General features: G+C 30.9%; 1 protein-coding gene across 1 annotated transcript in view; it reads left to right on the forward strand.

Annotated features, from left to right (window-relative positions):
• Positions 1 to 14,749, forward strand: part of LOC132741640 (fatty acyl-CoA hydrolase precursor, medium chain-like) — a 32,798-nt gene extending 18,049 nt beyond the window's left edge. The window contains exons 2-11 of the mRNA XM_060729860.1: positions 2,154 to 2,318; positions 2,734 to 2,881; positions 3,838 to 4,023; positions 5,134 to 5,336; positions 5,667 to 5,811; positions 9,027 to 9,134; positions 10,240 to 10,316; positions 11,445 to 11,565; positions 12,311 to 12,446; positions 12,997 to 14,749. Coding sequence (XP_060585843.1) covers positions 2,154 to 2,318; positions 2,734 to 2,881; positions 3,838 to 4,023; positions 5,134 to 5,336; positions 5,667 to 5,811; positions 9,027 to 9,134; positions 10,240 to 10,316; positions 11,445 to 11,565; positions 12,311 to 12,446; positions 12,997 to 13,387 — 1,680 coding nt within the window. The 3' untranslated portion in view covers positions 13,388 to 14,749. The remainder of the gene's footprint in view (positions 1 to 2,153; positions 2,319 to 2,733; positions 2,882 to 3,837; positions 4,024 to 5,133; positions 5,337 to 5,666; positions 5,812 to 9,026; positions 9,135 to 10,239; positions 10,317 to 11,444; positions 11,566 to 12,310; positions 12,447 to 12,996) is intronic.
• The last annotated feature ends 3,136 nt before the right edge of the window (positions 14,750 to 17,885 follow it).

The raw sequence follows: 17,885 nt of genomic DNA on the forward strand, positions 1-17,885 counted from the left end.
AATTAATTTTGTATTACATTCCAAATTCAAATGTTTCAATAAAATTTTCAGAGATGTTGATACTTACTCCTAATTATGTTTACGTTCAATCGAATTTCTTTTATGATGTTTAGACGTATTTTATAACATGACGTCATATATGATTGTACAGCGTCTGTTAAAGAGGAAGGCTAATATCTGTTGCAAAAAAATCTTTCTAATCGTTAACATGAATAACGAAGTAGCTTTGAAGGAGATTTCATATAATAACAGGTTTTAATGAGATTTCTTAACATTATCTGAAATTTTAAACAACATTTTGTTACAAATTATTGCACATTGTTAAATACTTTTAGTACATGTATAGCTTACAGGTGCGTAGATAAAGATCATCCTCTATGTAGAATATGTAAAAAAATAATGTTCTTCATCTGATTATTTCTTTTACATTAACAGATCCGGTTAAATCTAGCACCATGATTAAAGTAGAACTACAAAATTACAAATCAATGTGATTAAAACCAAACAATAAAAAAAATCAACAACAACATAACCAAAAACAACAACACATAAATAACTCCCCCCTCCACCAAAAATAAAACAGAACAAATAACAAATCAATCTTTGATTAAAATCAAACAATAAGAAATTCCACAACAACATAACCCAAAACAACAACAGATAAATGACCACCCATCAATATAAATAAATGAATAAATAAATAAATAAAATAAATAAATAATATTGAATTTATTTTTTATGTTTTTTACTCTGAAGATTGACTGTTTGGTCTTTACTCGGTGCCAGGAACACAAAAGATGGTGCACTATTTATTGTCTACCATTATCATGCAAATTAGTCCATGTCTTCAAGTTTTTATACTTTCATTCTGTTGTCATTGCATGAACATTCTCTTTAATTTTGAAATAAATTCTAAGTAACCTTATTTTCTACTTTAAGTTAATCTTTAGTCTAGTCTTCGTGTTCTTTTTCTACCTTTTTACTCATTCCTGATATTCTTATGATTTACAAACCAAAGAACCTTCGTATCGTTTATACATCTAATAAAGGATTTGACGAAAAAGACAGAGGGGATACAAATGTCCTTAAAATAGCAAAACATTTATGTAAGAAATCAGATCATAAATCAACCATTATTTGTATCTCTCTCAAATCAAGAACATATCTGACTAAATTGCACCACACGCTATTCTAATGTTATTTTAATGACCGAATCCCATTATATGCATACTTTACTTGATATGTTGTTTTTATACCGCCTTTGATTTAAAGTTGAGATTAGACAATTTCTTGTACCATCATAAATACTGTTTCTGTTTTAGTTAAAGTTGCGATTTCATCGTTCAAAGAAGTATTGTGCATATTTAAATTACAGAGCGGATTATTTCAGATCTTATCGGATGTCTCTAGTTTGCCTTTTATTAATACGATATTAAGTTTAATGTATTTTATTCGACTCTTGATCGATTTATAATAGCTGCCTAATTATGCCACCCGCATATTTTACAAACTAAAAACGACTTTATCTTAATCTGTACAGTTATGATGTATGCATCTAAGTGCAAACTCATAAAATATGAATAATGAATAAATCTGTAACTAAAATCGCATTATGTATCGTTCAAAAATATGTCTGAAATCACTTAATGAAAAGAAACAAGCTAAATCTTAATTTTTTTTAATTCAATAGTTAAAAATCTATTGCCGTATCAGCTATACATGTATAAATGTCCTTTCATATGACTTTTATAAAAATGTAGAGTTAGTGACCCTGATATGACGGATGTTTGTCTGTATATAGGACCCAGAGTTCTCTTTTTTTATGAAAATGAATGTTGATGAATATCATTGAAATATCATAGGCTAAGAAATGGTCTCTTTCCTTGGAATTAATTTGCAAACAGACGTTTGAAAACATATAAAACATGCAAGAAAATGCATATCTGTGAGGCATGGAAAATAACTTTGGTCTACATATTGCGTTGAATATGTTCATTATTAAAGTACTTAATTAATCATGAATAAAAAACAGTGTTTTGAAAGAAGCTTTTTGTTTAAAAATCCAAACACAAAGCAGCTATTTTCAATTCAAGTCCAAACATTCTAATCTTGAAAAAATATCTTTTACAACGTGTCAGTTTTATATATTACAGGCGCCTGTACCACCGAGATCGTGGGGAGATTCTATTAGGAACGCCAATGTTTTAGCTCCAGCGTGTCCGCAAGCATCGGAAGGCGTGGCTTACATAGAATACCATGTTCCTGGATTCAATAAGACAAGCGAGGATTGTCTTTATCTGAATATATATGTTCCAAGAGTAAGTTCAATACAAAAATATAATTATGTTCATTGTGCCCCTTTCTATTTAACATGTACTAAATAGGTTCTGGCCAACTGATTGAGGAAACGTTACAGCCACCTTGCAGTAGTACAAGTAAATTTATAATGTGTTTTGTGCGAAAGTCCCTATGATCGAGAATTATTTTAACAACCAGATTTTATACACTTCATTACTTTTATATTACAGAGTTCTCAGAATTGTAATAATTTCCTTATTCTATAAAATCCATTATACGTATTATATCAGTTTTGAATATAACTGTAAACAATGCTATAGAGTTTGCAAGATGTTGCCCAAATAATATATTCAACAACCGGACTGTGCTCTTTTGTATATGTAAATAATTTGATTGCAAATGTTTGTTATGATAAAGTACTATTAATATTTATAGGGTTCTCACCATCATCGATCGATGCCGGTACTTGTGTTCATCCATGGAGGCTCATACCAGAACGGCATGGGTGCGATGTTTGATGGAAGCGTTCTAGCAACCCATGGCATTGTGGTCGTCACATTCAATTACAGATTGGGACCTTTAGGTTAGCGATATTTTTATAAAATGTTTTTGTTTATAATCATGTTTAATATTCATTCCGAATTTCTATACATTTTCAAACGGAGATCTATAAAATCTCTTCTGAAAGCATATTGAATGATTTTTTTAAAACGATCAAACTGTTTTTTTGCTTATTCAATTATAATAAGAAATCGTATTTTGCCTAGACATTTTGATATTATGGCTTTGTTAGTAAAAATTGAAACGTCCTATTTATTTAAGATTACGTGATTTCCATTAAACTAATTTGTATTTATCATGAGCAATTGTGTTAAATGTGTACTATTTTTATTATAGCCATTTTAAAGGCATGGTATATGATAGTTATACTTGTGTTTTATATAGTTAAACAGCTGCAATTTAATTCATAATGCTCTTTCAATGGTAATTTACTGTATGATGACTCCTTAACTTTATATTTTCTGAACATTACCGGCAAATAAAAAAAGATTAGCTCTTATAAAATAATGCTAATCCCACACGTTAGATATACATAACTTTGAGATTAATGAACATTCGCAAAAATGAAATGGTCGCTTTTGAAACCTCGTAAAACAAATTGAGCTCTTGTATCAATAGTTTGTCTTAAGTTCCTTTAGGGGGTGCCTATTTGGAAGAAAAGTGAAAAGGCGGAATTATGTCTGAAAGATAAACATGAAAACATATTTATGTAGACTCTTATTGTAGGGGATTAAAAACTTATTGCATTCGGGGAAAAATGTAAAGTAGCAACAAGAAAAATGCGCAATTGCCCCGTATCAGCCGTTCAATTGCCTTGGAGACAATTTTTAAGTAAAAGTTTTTAATAAATATCAAAATAGGCATTTACAAAATTCATTTAAATTTTTAAATAAATACCAGATTTTTCGGTTGAGCGTTTACACAGCAAATGAAATGCTTCGTTCTTTCTATGGAGTAGTTGTTTACACTATTTTTTAGGTTTCATGAATTCTGCAGACGGTGTTATACGGGGTAATTATGGGATGTTAGATATGATCGCAGCCCTTCAATGGATACAAGGCAATATTGCCAATTTCAATGGTGATCCAAACAGTGTCACAATAGACGGCCATAGTGCTGGTGGTTGCAGTGTTGGACTTCTGCTGATGTCACCTCTTGCTAAAGGCAGGTAACCATTTTTTAATTTGAAATAAAAAGAACCTTTCAAGTATGGTTAGTGTTAAGCCCCACTTTTCCTGTATGATTTACGAATTGTAGCCTGTGATCCACTTTGGCTTGATAATGTAGCGGTATTGGCTGCATTCCGTAACTTTTTCTTTCCGTCTCTCTCTCTCTTGTCGATTTTTCCTCTCATATTATATGTTTTACATTTTTCAAATTTATGTGCACCTTATTGTTAAAAAACAATATAAATTAATTAAATAAGGTTAATTTCATTTCCTATTCTCAAAATAAAAAACTTTAAAGTATAGCACACGGAGTGGATAAGAAATTGTCGAAAACAAGAACAGCACAAATAAGTATTATGTTTGGTCGATTTGTTCTTTTCTCATGCTCCTCCTTGAACTAAATATTACCTCATACAATAAAATGTTACACGATTACACATATAATACATACACTTCACATATGAAACGTTTTATGTTCATTACGAATTCTAAGTGAATAATAATGTTCTCATTAAAAAGAAGTGCTATATCCTTCGTCTTCGTACATGTCAGTACGACCGAAGCAGTAAAACGTGTTTTTATTACACAACTTTAAGAGTTATCATATATTGCACTGTTTCCATTGCCCTCAAGATACTTTTCTGTTCATGAATGTATGCACTCAAAACATTGGAAATTGTATGGGGGTGCTGTGTGGCAACCATTAAAATTTATGTTGCCATGTACTTCATCTTAGTGATGTTCTATTTTTGGTTCTTTTTGAACATTGATTCCAATCTCTTCTTTTATGACGACTTGGAATATTTTAAGCAGGTGTTATGAAACATGTTTTTTACACTCAACTGTACAGCTCATGATCAAATTACATCAAACTGAATATGTGGCTTTCTTTATTGTAATCTATGTTTTTGCTGTCAAGTGATAGTTTTTTTTAAATATTGGTAAAGAAATCAATGATCGGCATAATTTTCCAAAATAGTTGTTATAGCAAATATAATGTTGTTGTTTAAATCAGTAAAAATATATGTTATATTTTGGCGTTGGAAACAATGTTATGTAAAGCTATTTAAGAACATTATATTAACAATCACATGTTTTGTTTCAGGCTTGTTCAAAAGAGTTATACAACAAAGCGGTTCACCACTGGCACACTGGTCAGTGTCTAGATATGAGACAAAACCTAATTTTGTGTATAAAATCTTCTCGTCTTCTGTGAAATGTTACAGTAATAATTCAGCAGAAGTCAAGAAATGCATAAAGAACCTTGACACCGAAACTCTTCAAAGAGTTATCACTGAAGAATCTGAAGTAAGAACCAGTTATAAGTATATTTGTATATATATAAAGATTTTTTCAAATGATATTGAAATAAATACTGCTTATGTATTTTTTGTATTATGTAATCTTATTAATTTTGTAACAATCTTATTCCTTAATAAGTGGTATTTTCTAAATGCGAATGATTGCATGTGGAACGTAAGTTGTTAGAAAATACTGTACAAATGAAGTTTATGTGTGCTATTAGAGATGTTATGATAATGAAACCAACAGATGTTTTATAATTAGTTATAGAAACAATTACTCTTTATCACTTAAAATCATACATTTTTTTGTATTTTATTTTTCTTTTGCACTCAGTGGACCACATCATTGACACCACAATATCGCCCGGTAGTTGACGGGTACTTTTTGCCATACACTCCGGAAGTTATGGTGGAAAGAGAACCACTAAATGCTGTCCATTTTCTGACTGGGGCTACACAAGATGAAGGCCTTATTGCAGGTACATTTAATTACTATATATATATATATATGACAAAGTGTTTATAAAAAAATAAATTGAAACAATTTGTCAAAATCAAACATTTTAATGTATACCTGGTTGAATATGACATTCACATGTTGTGCACTTTGCTTAATGAAATTGGTGCAATATAAGGGCATGATCCAAAAATATATAAATTGAAAAAACAAACAAAATTTTAACCAAAAATACAAAAAAAAAAAAATACACAGAGCTGCAAATAGCACCCAATTAATCCTCCCCAACAAGACTTCAACAGAAATTTAAAACAAGAAAACTTTTGTTACTATATATGTATTCATACATATATAACTATTTGGCAAAAGGGTTGACTTAAGCAAATCGATAGAAGTGTAAATTTTGATCCTTAGTATAAAATATGTAGATTTCATTTAACCTTTTTTTTCAATTCATAGGTCTGTGTTTTGTTCTGTTAATGTTTTGTAACTGATCTACATCCTGAAAACGTAGTTATTCTTTCCATCATTTTCTTCTCTAAAGACGTGCATACATTGTCTCGTAAGTTTACTTTATATGCTTTTGTACTTATATAGCACGTAATTTGTAATGATTGCACGATTAACGGATGGTTTTGACACATGTTTGATTATTTTTATTTGCTATGATAATTCTTTAACGATAGTCTATCATCATTTTACATAAAAGTGATAGCTTGTGCACCATGATCAGTTTACCGTTATTTTCATGTATATTATTTTCTCGTATGCTAAGTTTTTATCACTAAATGAAAAAAGTACTTTATATTAAATTTCTTAGTCTGAAGTTAGTTTCTAAAGGCTTTATCTCCAACCTGAATGTTATGAATACGTCGATAATTTTAGGCACTGGCTTTTTCATGTTAAAAGTTGAATTCTGCTTAAGTCGGTGCTAGGGGGAGTGGACGGTAACTTACACATTCCAGTACCGTTCATGAACAGGCCTAATCAAACCGAACCTGCAACATTTTCAGTTTTACCGTTTTGTGCGTTCTTTAGGTATTCTGTTTTATTCCTATTCTATTTATTTCTTGATTTGTGTTCGTGTGTTTGCTCATAACACATGTGTCAACATTTTGGCTGATTTTTTTTCATAGCGTTTTTTTATTTATAGACTTGTTTATTGTTTATGATTATATGTTTTAATTTAGAAAGTGCCTGTTAAAAATTGAAAACACCTTTGTACGCCAAAGACATAAAAGTAGCTACTTTAAACATGTTTGTTAATCGAAAAGAATATTTCATATGCTTTGATTTGTATAATTGTACATATGAAAATGAATGGACGCTAGTCAGGCCTGGGTCCTGGGAAAGCAAACAGCCAATGTATGTTTCACTTATGGCTTCATTACGAGATATCATAGGGAGAATAATGCAAAAGAATGCCATGTTTTGTATTATCTTACGTAATGTCGAAAGATTTTCACGATTTGTTGTGCCATACAAAATTTTTAATTTGTTCCACGATTGCGTCTGATAGCAACAAGAAAGTGTCAAAGTACATGTATCTTCTTACAAAATATGGAATTTGATTCCTTTCTTTTTCATCCAGCAATAAATGCCAAGATAAGTTAAGATCGCTAATTCAAACCACTTGTCTCTCGACGCAGTTGGTTCAAATTCCGCCAGAAACTTTGAATTCTTTTATGAGAGGATGCCGTCCAGTTAAACGACGGTGGCTGTACGCATAGAGGGACACACGAGGTCTTTCTCCATCAGTCCATCAGTTAAACTGGAAAGTCGCAAAATTATGACTTTGACGGAGTTGGTGCAACATTAAATTTAAAACTAATAAAAACATTTAATGAAGACTATAAAGCTTATTGAAAGAAAAATATTAAGTTAAAACTAACAGTTCATGAAACTATCTCATTTGTAATTTTCGTCATCGCGTCACGACAATTTATGAACGCAAACCGTTTATTCCAGCAGCACCAGTTTCTAAAATAACTTTTAACAATTATTTATTTCCTGGTTACGACACGTTTGCGTGACGTGTTCATATTTGAAAACGTGTAATAAATAAAATTTACTAACATCGTTTATAAACGAACTGTACAAAAAAGACAAAACAGACATAAATGCGTCAGACTTCCTCATTGCACCTGACTTTGAGATATTTATGTCACCATACCTCAAAAATAGCGTTAAACCATTAAATGCTATTTGTATTTATGAGAATTCTTTACAGCTATGTTCATTAATATATGACTTGTATGCACTTAATCTTTAATTAAAAAAGATTAAAGTTTGTTATTACGTTTCCAAAATAAATGTCAAGCAAACACGCGATTTCTGATTATTATTGGAGTCCATCCATTATCTTTTTCACTCGTTATTATAAGTAGTTTCATAACTAATATTTGAAATAATCTATTTGTTGAAATATTTGGAATTTATCAATAAATGTCATAAATGAAATTATATAAGCCATGCTACAAAGTAAAGGTACACGGGACCTCTCATATTGTACATTTGTATGTTTACTGGAGAATACATAGCGAGCTCAACTCAAGAACTTATCTCTATTCAACAAGTATTATTTTTAACATTATTTTTCGTTTTAATTGTTTCTCTTATAGACTAAATTCGTCGTTTTAATTACTTGCCTTTTAAATCTATTTTTTTCATTATAAGATAAAAGAAGAAAAAGACATAAATGTACTTTATACACGATATTACAGACTCAGACCATTTTTGAGTTTTGCTAAAATACCCCAAAATTGTGCTTGACTGAACGAACGCTACATCAAGCTACATCAAATTCAAATATATCTGTAATGTCCCTTTCTTCAATATCCTACAAAATTAAATATATTACATAGAGTGTATCCCAAACTACAATTATAGAATCTGTAACCTTCATTCTAGTGGTTCCACTATAGATTGTTTTAATCAACACACTAGTTATTGTTATACGCTTGTTTTGTGTCGTATCGACAGGATATCTCTTAACATGTATCCTCACTTGACAAAAACTGTCAAAAGGTCTATACTTAAATAGAGGTATTTGAGCTCAGGTGTCATTTATTTTGAGACCCATGAACACCAACGTTATCTTGTTGAGCGTGTAGATCTGGTAGAGTCTGGTAGAGTCTTGTTGTGAGAATCAGCAATATTTTGTTGGACTGGTTAGTAAAGGACAATACACGAGGGCTATTCCAGATTTTCTTTGACATTTTCTTTTATATTTTTCAGCAATACCTCTAATAAAATTATACGGCGTTGGAACAACCGGTTTCCGGAAGTTGCTTACCTTAATGAGCTGCTTTAGAGGTGAACTACCGGAAATACCCGATATTGTATGTAAGTCAATTGAATAATCGAAGAATGTTTCTTCAGTGCTTTCAAGTTTACTGTTTTGACACTGTATATCGATGTCATCTTATAACCTATGATGCGTATACACTACTATTGAGATATTAGCCTTTTAAGGAGAAGTACACTTTGCTGAAAAAAGAATGTTTTAATGTTGATTTCCACCATTGTCTTTTATGATCAACAAAATAATTTATGAATTGAATCATTTAAAAGCAGGGTACCTCCAACTGTTTTCATACTGACAGCTATACATTTATAATAAAATACTTTTCAATAATTCTATGATCAACTTTACAAAATATAATGGTAAATTACTTATCAATATCTTTGCCATTAAATGATAACTTGACGGCAAAATTGTTATTTAACTGATCAACCTTTTTTTGATAAACTACGTTGTATGAGCGTCCAAGAAAGAATGGTTATTTGCTAATTTTCGCCCTGAAAAGTCTAAGAACATTCCTCGCAAAACCAACAATCAGTGGATAATGTACGAGATATTGTAATCAATAAACGTATAACATTGTTTTATGCATCAACTGTTCAAATCAACAACTTTGTTTAAGAACCTCTTTGAGTTATTTAGTGCTTTTCTTTAAAACAAACAATATCGTAGTCTAAGAACTAGGTCATATAGAAAATGAGTTCAAATTATCAGCGTTCATCTTTAAATTTTCTGTATTAGCAGACGACACTTAGGGTGTAATTTTGTTCTCATTTAACGTCTTATCATCAACATTATCTACAACCATCGTCTGATAGCTTTAAGGACTCTACTACGACTTCTTTTTTACTATCGAGATTTACTACGAGCTGGGTTGTTCAAAAAGTGCTCGTCAAAATTATGGTCTATTTACTGCTCTGATTGCGTCACCAGATTTTTGCGTCACCAGATATCATGCCTCAAGAGGTCATATGGCAATACCAGTAAAAGAGAGTCTTGATATGAAATTAATTTGTTGTTCAATTGTTTAGAATGATTTAACTATTTTATAAAATAGAATAACTCTCAATTATAGTTTGTCAAATGCATTTTCATATTTTTGTTAATGATCAGCTGTAAGGTATACATTATTTTGTATATCCTCAGATTCAGTATTAGAAAAGTATGTCAAGTTTGAATCGTCGGACATCTCTGAACAAGAAATAGAGAGGAGTTTCTCAGAGGTATTTAGAAAATTTTCCTTTTTGTTACATAACAGGTATCTAGTTTTACATTATTATTCATTTTTTTCTCAGTATCAGCAAAATAAGATCCAAATTGTCAAATTTAGAATTTATGGCAATATTCATATGTATTTGAATTTTATTATCAAAATTTGAATAGAAACAATAACAGAACATTTGATATCTCATAGATTGTGTTAGGCATACTTTCATAAAATACCACGAAGATAAGATATTATTGATGCATTTGCACGAAACATCAATAACTTATTTGATTTTTGGACTAACATGCTTCAAAAATTAAAAAAAAATCCACACCCAAATGTTAGACAACAAACAAGAAATAGAATAAAGAATATCGAATGTTTGAGTAAAAAGAAAAGAAAACGTATAGAAATATTTGATATTTGAATTTACAAAACTGATTAGCTAGCCCTCTCCGTGGGAGAAATTCAAGATATAAATCAAGAATCCTTCTAGCGGTATCGTCTTGTAGTAGATGTCGTAGTTTTACTTTAATTTCCGTATCTACCCTAATTACTTCTAATGGATGGAGATAATTATGAGTGCTGTCAATTATCATCATATTAACACGGTTTGACAGAGAATTTTCTTAAGTACATTTATGGCGCTTCACTAGTTAACACAGACGGAGATAAATCTAATAAATTGCAGAAACTAATTCCTCTCTAGGTAATGTCTCACAAATCGGAAAAGTGAACATAGTGTTTTTAAATGTCATATCGCTGGCTGTTTGTCAACATATAATGCACGTTGGCGTTAACAAACTGACACTTTGATGGCTTCATCATCAAACCTATAAGCATTAATCAAACCTAATTTAGCAACGTTAAAACATAAAAAGTCAAATCTGAACATTTTATATGCTAAATATGCATGCAACAAAAGCGATATATAATACGGTAATTTAGTACTAAAAGATCAGATATAGTTGGTTGTACTCATTTGTTTCTCATGATCTGACACAATCAAACTGAGTTTGCAGTTTTCGTAGTGACAGTAGTACACATTTCTTCCATTATAGAACAAAACAATATTGCTGTGACCATCTGTTTAGTCTTAGAATGAATGTTTGTTATCTTATTTTGATGAAATTTCTTGTTTCAGATTGTAGGTGATTACTTCATTACGGCACCCACTCATCGATTTGCTGACAGTCTATCACGACGAAATGTTTCTGTTTACCTGTATAATTACGAGTACAAGTCTCTTTTAGATCAATGGGACGGTATGTGAATTTATTAATTATAACTCAATTCATTTCTGAAGTCATAAATTTGTAAATAGAATTTGGGTCTTGTTCGCTTGTATTTATTGGCATGTTCCCTTAACACCATTTGTGTCTCCCCTGTTGTTTTATTTTCCGTCCACAACTTTCAACCGTTGCTGTGACCATATTTGGCTTGATTTTGAAATGTCTGCTTTTTGTGATGTTCGCACGGTTTTTTCAAATGTTTTGAACATCACTGTTCGTTACATGTCATTGAGATTTTGTGTGGCACATAGATCTATTCATGATTTTTTTTACAAACACTACACTAACCATTTTAGAATAAAATCATTTATAAATCAGAGTAAATTCTATTGCGATATCATTAATAATGTTTTCAGTTAGATGCAGACGACAGTAAAGTATGATTTAATATACCGTATGATGACAAAGGTTTATGACAAAACAAAGCTTATCTCTATATTTAAAGGTTTATTATACTCGCTCAAATTTGATATTTGAAACTACTGGTAATGTCTACAGTCCCTTTTTAAATGTAAAAACAAAGAATAACATATGTTACATTAAACAAAACATTATCATTATCTAAATTTATTATTATCTAAATATTTCTATTGTTAAAAAATTATATGTGTAATCTTAGGAAGTAATATACATTGTAAGTGATAATATGAATGTAATTGTTATACATTTTTACATATTGATAAATTATGAATTCAAAATAAATATTTTGATATTTCAGGTGTCATACATGGAGCTGAGCTGTTTTACCTCTCCGGTTGTCCATTTACAGGGCATAAAAACTTTCGATATGATCATGTAGACAAGGAAATGGCAAATATGTTAATACATATCTGGTCAAATTTCATAAAACATGGGTAAATTTTAACATTTGTATCTATTAATATATAGTATAATATTTTTGTAATGAATTGTAAATTAAAAGAAAATTTTATTTTCATCTTTTAAAAGATTGGTCAAAAACGAACATGTGAAAATTATTATAAAAATTATATTTTTCCTTGCCAGTTTAATTTTTGTCACAAAAAGGACAAATTCTGTGTGTGTGCATGAACAAAATTACAAATAGGATTTGGCATAAAATATTGATACTTTATTTCTTTTCGTATTTTTTCAAGGTAAGCGAACAACAAAATTAATATAAATAAAAAAACAGGAGGTGTGTATTTAAAAAAAAACCAGAAAATTTAATATAAAACAAGTGACGTCATGTAACAATGACGTCACGTGATAAAACACATTAAAGCAGTCTTTAAAGAGATTCACCAGAGCGGTCGTATTAGGAGTTAACACGCATGTATCTTAATTTTAATTACAAAGAAACATATTACAGTGTTGTTTGACGTTTTCAATTTATTTATTAAATACAATAAGTTTCATAATTGGAATTAATATTATTTATTTCAGTATACCATCACTACATCCACTCAACGAAATAGATCTACCTCTTTTCAATCCCCGTCGAAAATCGTACACAAAAATATTTTCCTCCCAAAGAGAACCTGCTGTGTCATTTATGACAAATCTAAGACAATCAAAAATGACTTTTTGGAATCAAGAAGTGTCAGACATGTACTCTAACAGATATTCCAAAGAAAATAATTTGACTCATAAAACAACATATTCCCATGTAAATGGTAAAAACACATGGATTTTAGCGTCCGTGTGCATAGGGCTATCGGTTGTAACACTCATTTTGACTGTGCAATACTTCAAAGTACGGAAAGAAATCACATCACTCTTGCGTCAAAACAGTATCTCGAGTGGAGAACGGATGCTGAACGGGACACAGATTTGAATATTGTAGAAAAGTCCAAACATTTCACATACAATCAGACATTTAGTGAACGTGAATATTAAGTCCACGTTTCAGAATAAATGAAATTCATTGGGACGTCTTTGACGAGAATTTAATCTGGTTGCCGTTCGATGTTGCACGGACTTGTTTACAGGAATTGACTGGTGTTAAATTATAAAGTGATGACGCCGAATGAAACTATCGATCTCAAGTGATCAATTCTATTAATATACTGGAATCTGTAAATAAATCTGAGATTATTTATTGATATGTTATGAACTTTTTTTTGTATACGATTGTACATATTGTTGACTCAGTATAACTGTTTAGTTCTAGAAAGAGATAAACAGTATAGAATAGGGCATGAAATAGACCCTTGTCACCATTCCATCTGGCATATGATTTATCCAAGATACGGGTGCATTTTGACGCACATTCTATCACAGTCACACTCACTGCTATGTGATTTGTTATAATACTGTGCTTTATAAACATGTAACATTTTTTCAATCTCAGCATTGATTTCATGTATTGATTATGTATATAACTTCAATCGGTTGTGATTTATTGACATTCCCTTTTTAATGTTAAGTATTTAGTTACCAAGTCTCTCTTGAAACTGTAAAAATTACATTGACAAAATGTCGATAATATTCATGTTTTTCTTTTTATTAATGATCATATATATTTAGAGTAGCCGGCAATTTTTATTTTTCATTTTTTGAACAAAATCATGTATTACAGCAACTTGTTTTTACGACCATGGTCTTGCACCTTTTCATTATCCCTCATGTACAGACTCTGCAATTTTCATGAACACATCTGCGGATGTTTCTAAATTCAAAATTTCACCATTTTCATGTTTAAATGTTGAATTACTATACCAAATTTCTTTCAAAGCAAATATTCCTAAATTTCTAAATTTTTAAATTCAAAATTTTACCATTGCATGTTTAAATGTTGAATTCTGCTTAAGCCGGTGCTAGGGGGCGTGGACGGGAGCATGCACTTTGAAGTAACGTACATGAAAAAAGCTCAACCAAACCTAGCCTGCAACATTTGATATTTTTGTCGTTTTCGGCGTTCTTTACGGATTCTGTTTTTTATATTTTAAGATTCTCAGCTAGCTTACCGTTGAAGAAGCACCTGAGGTCTACCTCCTCACTAAAGCTGAAAAGCCTAAAGCTTGTTGCATGACCTTATTAGTGTCGGTGTGACGTACTGCGAAGACCAAAAACACATGTTTTTATATATGATTGATTCATGATGATGTATGATTTTAATGTAACCGTAATTGTTATATCTGTGTTTGTTTTTTTCCTTTCTTTTTTTACAAATCTCGAAATAAATTTATGAAAATAGTTTTTGTTATTATGTCATACTTTATATTTAATTTCCTACAAATTGCCTTTTCATTTTCGATTGAATTCTTTTTATTTTTTTTTACTTTGGGGACCATTCGCCAATTATCATGGAATGAAAAGAAAGTGTCATATTAAAAGTTCCATGACCACTGCCGCATGAACATAATGTGCGGATGTTTCTAAATACTTTTTTAAAGTCCATTATAATGTTTCAATGCTGAGTTTTTCTTAAGCCGGTGCTAGAGGGATTCAATGGCAGCTTACATTTAACTATCAATAAACAGGCTTAATTTTGGGGGTTTGGGTTTTAAGTCGTTCCAAAACAGTATAGGTCATATGACGACTTTCCAGCTTTACTGGTGGAAGAATACCTCAGTTACCCTTCCGTACTTTATTTCAGTGACGAACGGTACCTGAGTAGAACCACAGGCTCTCCATAAGCAGCCTAGATAGCTTCCTGAAAAATAATCTAAAGTTCCTGTCTGGACTAGGTGAGGTGGTGGTGGTTTAAAGTCAATATACTAAACCACTCGGCCATGGACGCTCCGACAGGCTTAACATTGAAGGTTCCATTATAACCGCCGTATGAACACATCTACGGATGCTTCTCAATTCAAAATTTCACCATTTTCGTGTTTAAATGTTGAATTCTGCTTAAGCAAGTACTAGGGGCGTGGACGGTAACTTTCACTTTCCGGTACCGTCCATGAACAGGCTCAATCAAACCGAGCCTGCAAATTTTCAATTTTGAAGTGTTTGGGCTTTCTTTAGGGATTCTGTTTTTCTCTATCTTAATAAAACTTAACCTGCAACATTTTCAACTGTACCGTGTTGGACGACATCTAAGGTTTCATTTGCTTATTTCATTAGAAATGAAACAAATCAATAGACGACAACATGTTAAATGTGCCCTATAGTGTTTGCTTTATGACATAAGACCTTTGAAAACATATCTTTCACATTAAGACCGTTGTAATGAAATACTCATATTCTCGATATAAAAGTATCCAATGATTAAAAAACCAGGAAAAACAATAAAACTGAAGGGAAATATTGGAAGGTCTCTTTACAGCAGCCATACAGCTGTTATGAGATCATACATTATAAACTGATGAATTTCTTTGTTATAATGAAAATAATGTCACAGTTGAAAATTGATCCCCCGTTTCTATGACTTAGTTTCATAATAACTATGCATGTAAAGGTCATAAACACGCTCCTTGATAATTTAAATAGATAAAAAGGGTCAATTTTTGGCATAATCCAAAGAAATTTATTTATTTATATTATTAAGATGCTTTTTTCCGGATAGTTTGTAAACACTGAGGCCCGGCATGCAAGTTATGTTTAAATGAAATATAAATAATGAATAGGTGATGAAATGGGAATGATATAAGATAGTGGTTTGTATATCGGATTGTAAAGAAACATTACACACAAATAACGAAACAATTACACAAGATATACTCGTACAAATACGAGGACAAAATGATACATTAAACGATATTCGACACGTGACCTAACCAGTGGGTGTAATCCTTTAAAATGTCATATTTTCCATTTTGTTATATCTAATTACTTATTTCTTTTTCGGAATTATGTTTAACTAATTGTTATTTCCTAACAATTACAGATTTGCTGTCGGCAAATAATAATTACACTGGAAGGTGTTTAATATATGGATCTACTTAACAAGAACTTTCATAATTACAAAGAGCTTTGAACGGTCAAATGTTTTTTATCCCACACATTTTTTTCCTACTTTGTTGTATCACGTGGCTTGTAATAAAAGATGAATAACTGATTAGAAGGGTTTTAGTTGTTACTATTTATAAGATATGGCACGCAAATGTCACATTGAAGATAGTGTGACAACGATCTTAGGAAAACACAAAGATTGTAATTACATGTATTATAATTTTCAATAATTTTTTATCTATCTTTATATTATTGATATCCTCTTAAATGCTATAGATGTTCTTGTAAAAGGTGTAATACATTTCACTGTTTAGTTAACTCCGACAATAGACTTTGAATCGATCATTAGTCGTTTCAGAGGATTAAATAAATGGAAATCAATGCTATTATTGCATTTACAAATGATTTGGTCCATAAGCTAAGTTAACTGTATCTGATGAAATATTTTATATCAAATTAAAAACAGAAGAAATATATTGTTTGTTGTCATAACCTAATGGTCATTTCTTAACAAATCTGTTGCATATGTTTGTTTTGCCTTGTTTAGTTTTGCGGCACACCAAAACAATTTAGGTAGTATGGCGCCGAAACAGGAGAGATGGTTTTGGCTAACCTAAGGTGTTTACAAATTAGAAAAACCAAGTGTCAAAGCCATATTACTTGCTGGAGCTAAGAGATGCAAAGACTCCTGTAATTCAAACCCATTTAGTCGCCTCTTACGAACACGCAGAGATAAGCTGTGGCTACAATTCTGATGTCTCAACCTGTAAAGAAAATACCTAAGCAACAAGGAGTATATACACTCGTACATTTTCAAGGTAATTAAATGTAAATTAACGTTTTACGTGAACAGAATAAAATGTTCCGGAACAAAATATATTCAGCTACTGTTTTAGTAGGTTTAGTGACGGTTTCACGCATGCCGTACTTGCCTTCAATAAAGTATACTAACACGTTTCTTTCATTTCAATCAAAATATCAAACATTTTACAATCAACAGACGATGGCTTTATGTACTTCAAATATATGTTCCGACTTATCGTATCTTGATAAACATATTATTTTCATGTGGTCGATATTCGTGTTTCGTTATTAGTTACGAATATCGTTTTTATGTATCTTTTTGTCCTTGTATCTGTATATATATATCTTGTGTATTTGTCTGTTATCTATGTTTCTCTACAGTATATACAATCCATTATCCCATATCATTCCTATGTTATTCCATTTCATCATCTTTTCATCATAATAACAAATTACTTATTTTTCATTTCGACATAATTTGCATGCCTGGCCACAGTTTTTACAAACTTCCCGGAAAAACCATTTCACGCATGCGCACGTTGATATAAATTTTAATGATGATATATTTACGATTAATAAAAACTAAGGTGTAAGGTAAAATATCCTCGTTCAACAGAATTATAACTTAAAGT

The sequence above is a fragment of the Ruditapes philippinarum genome, unplaced genomic scaffold, assembly GCF_026571515.1.
Source record: "Ruditapes philippinarum isolate M1 unplaced genomic scaffold, ASM2657151v2 ctg592_1_1_1_1, whole genome shotgun sequence".
NCBI classification, from domain to species: domain Eukaryota; kingdom Metazoa; phylum Mollusca; class Bivalvia; order Venerida; family Veneridae; genus Ruditapes; species Ruditapes philippinarum.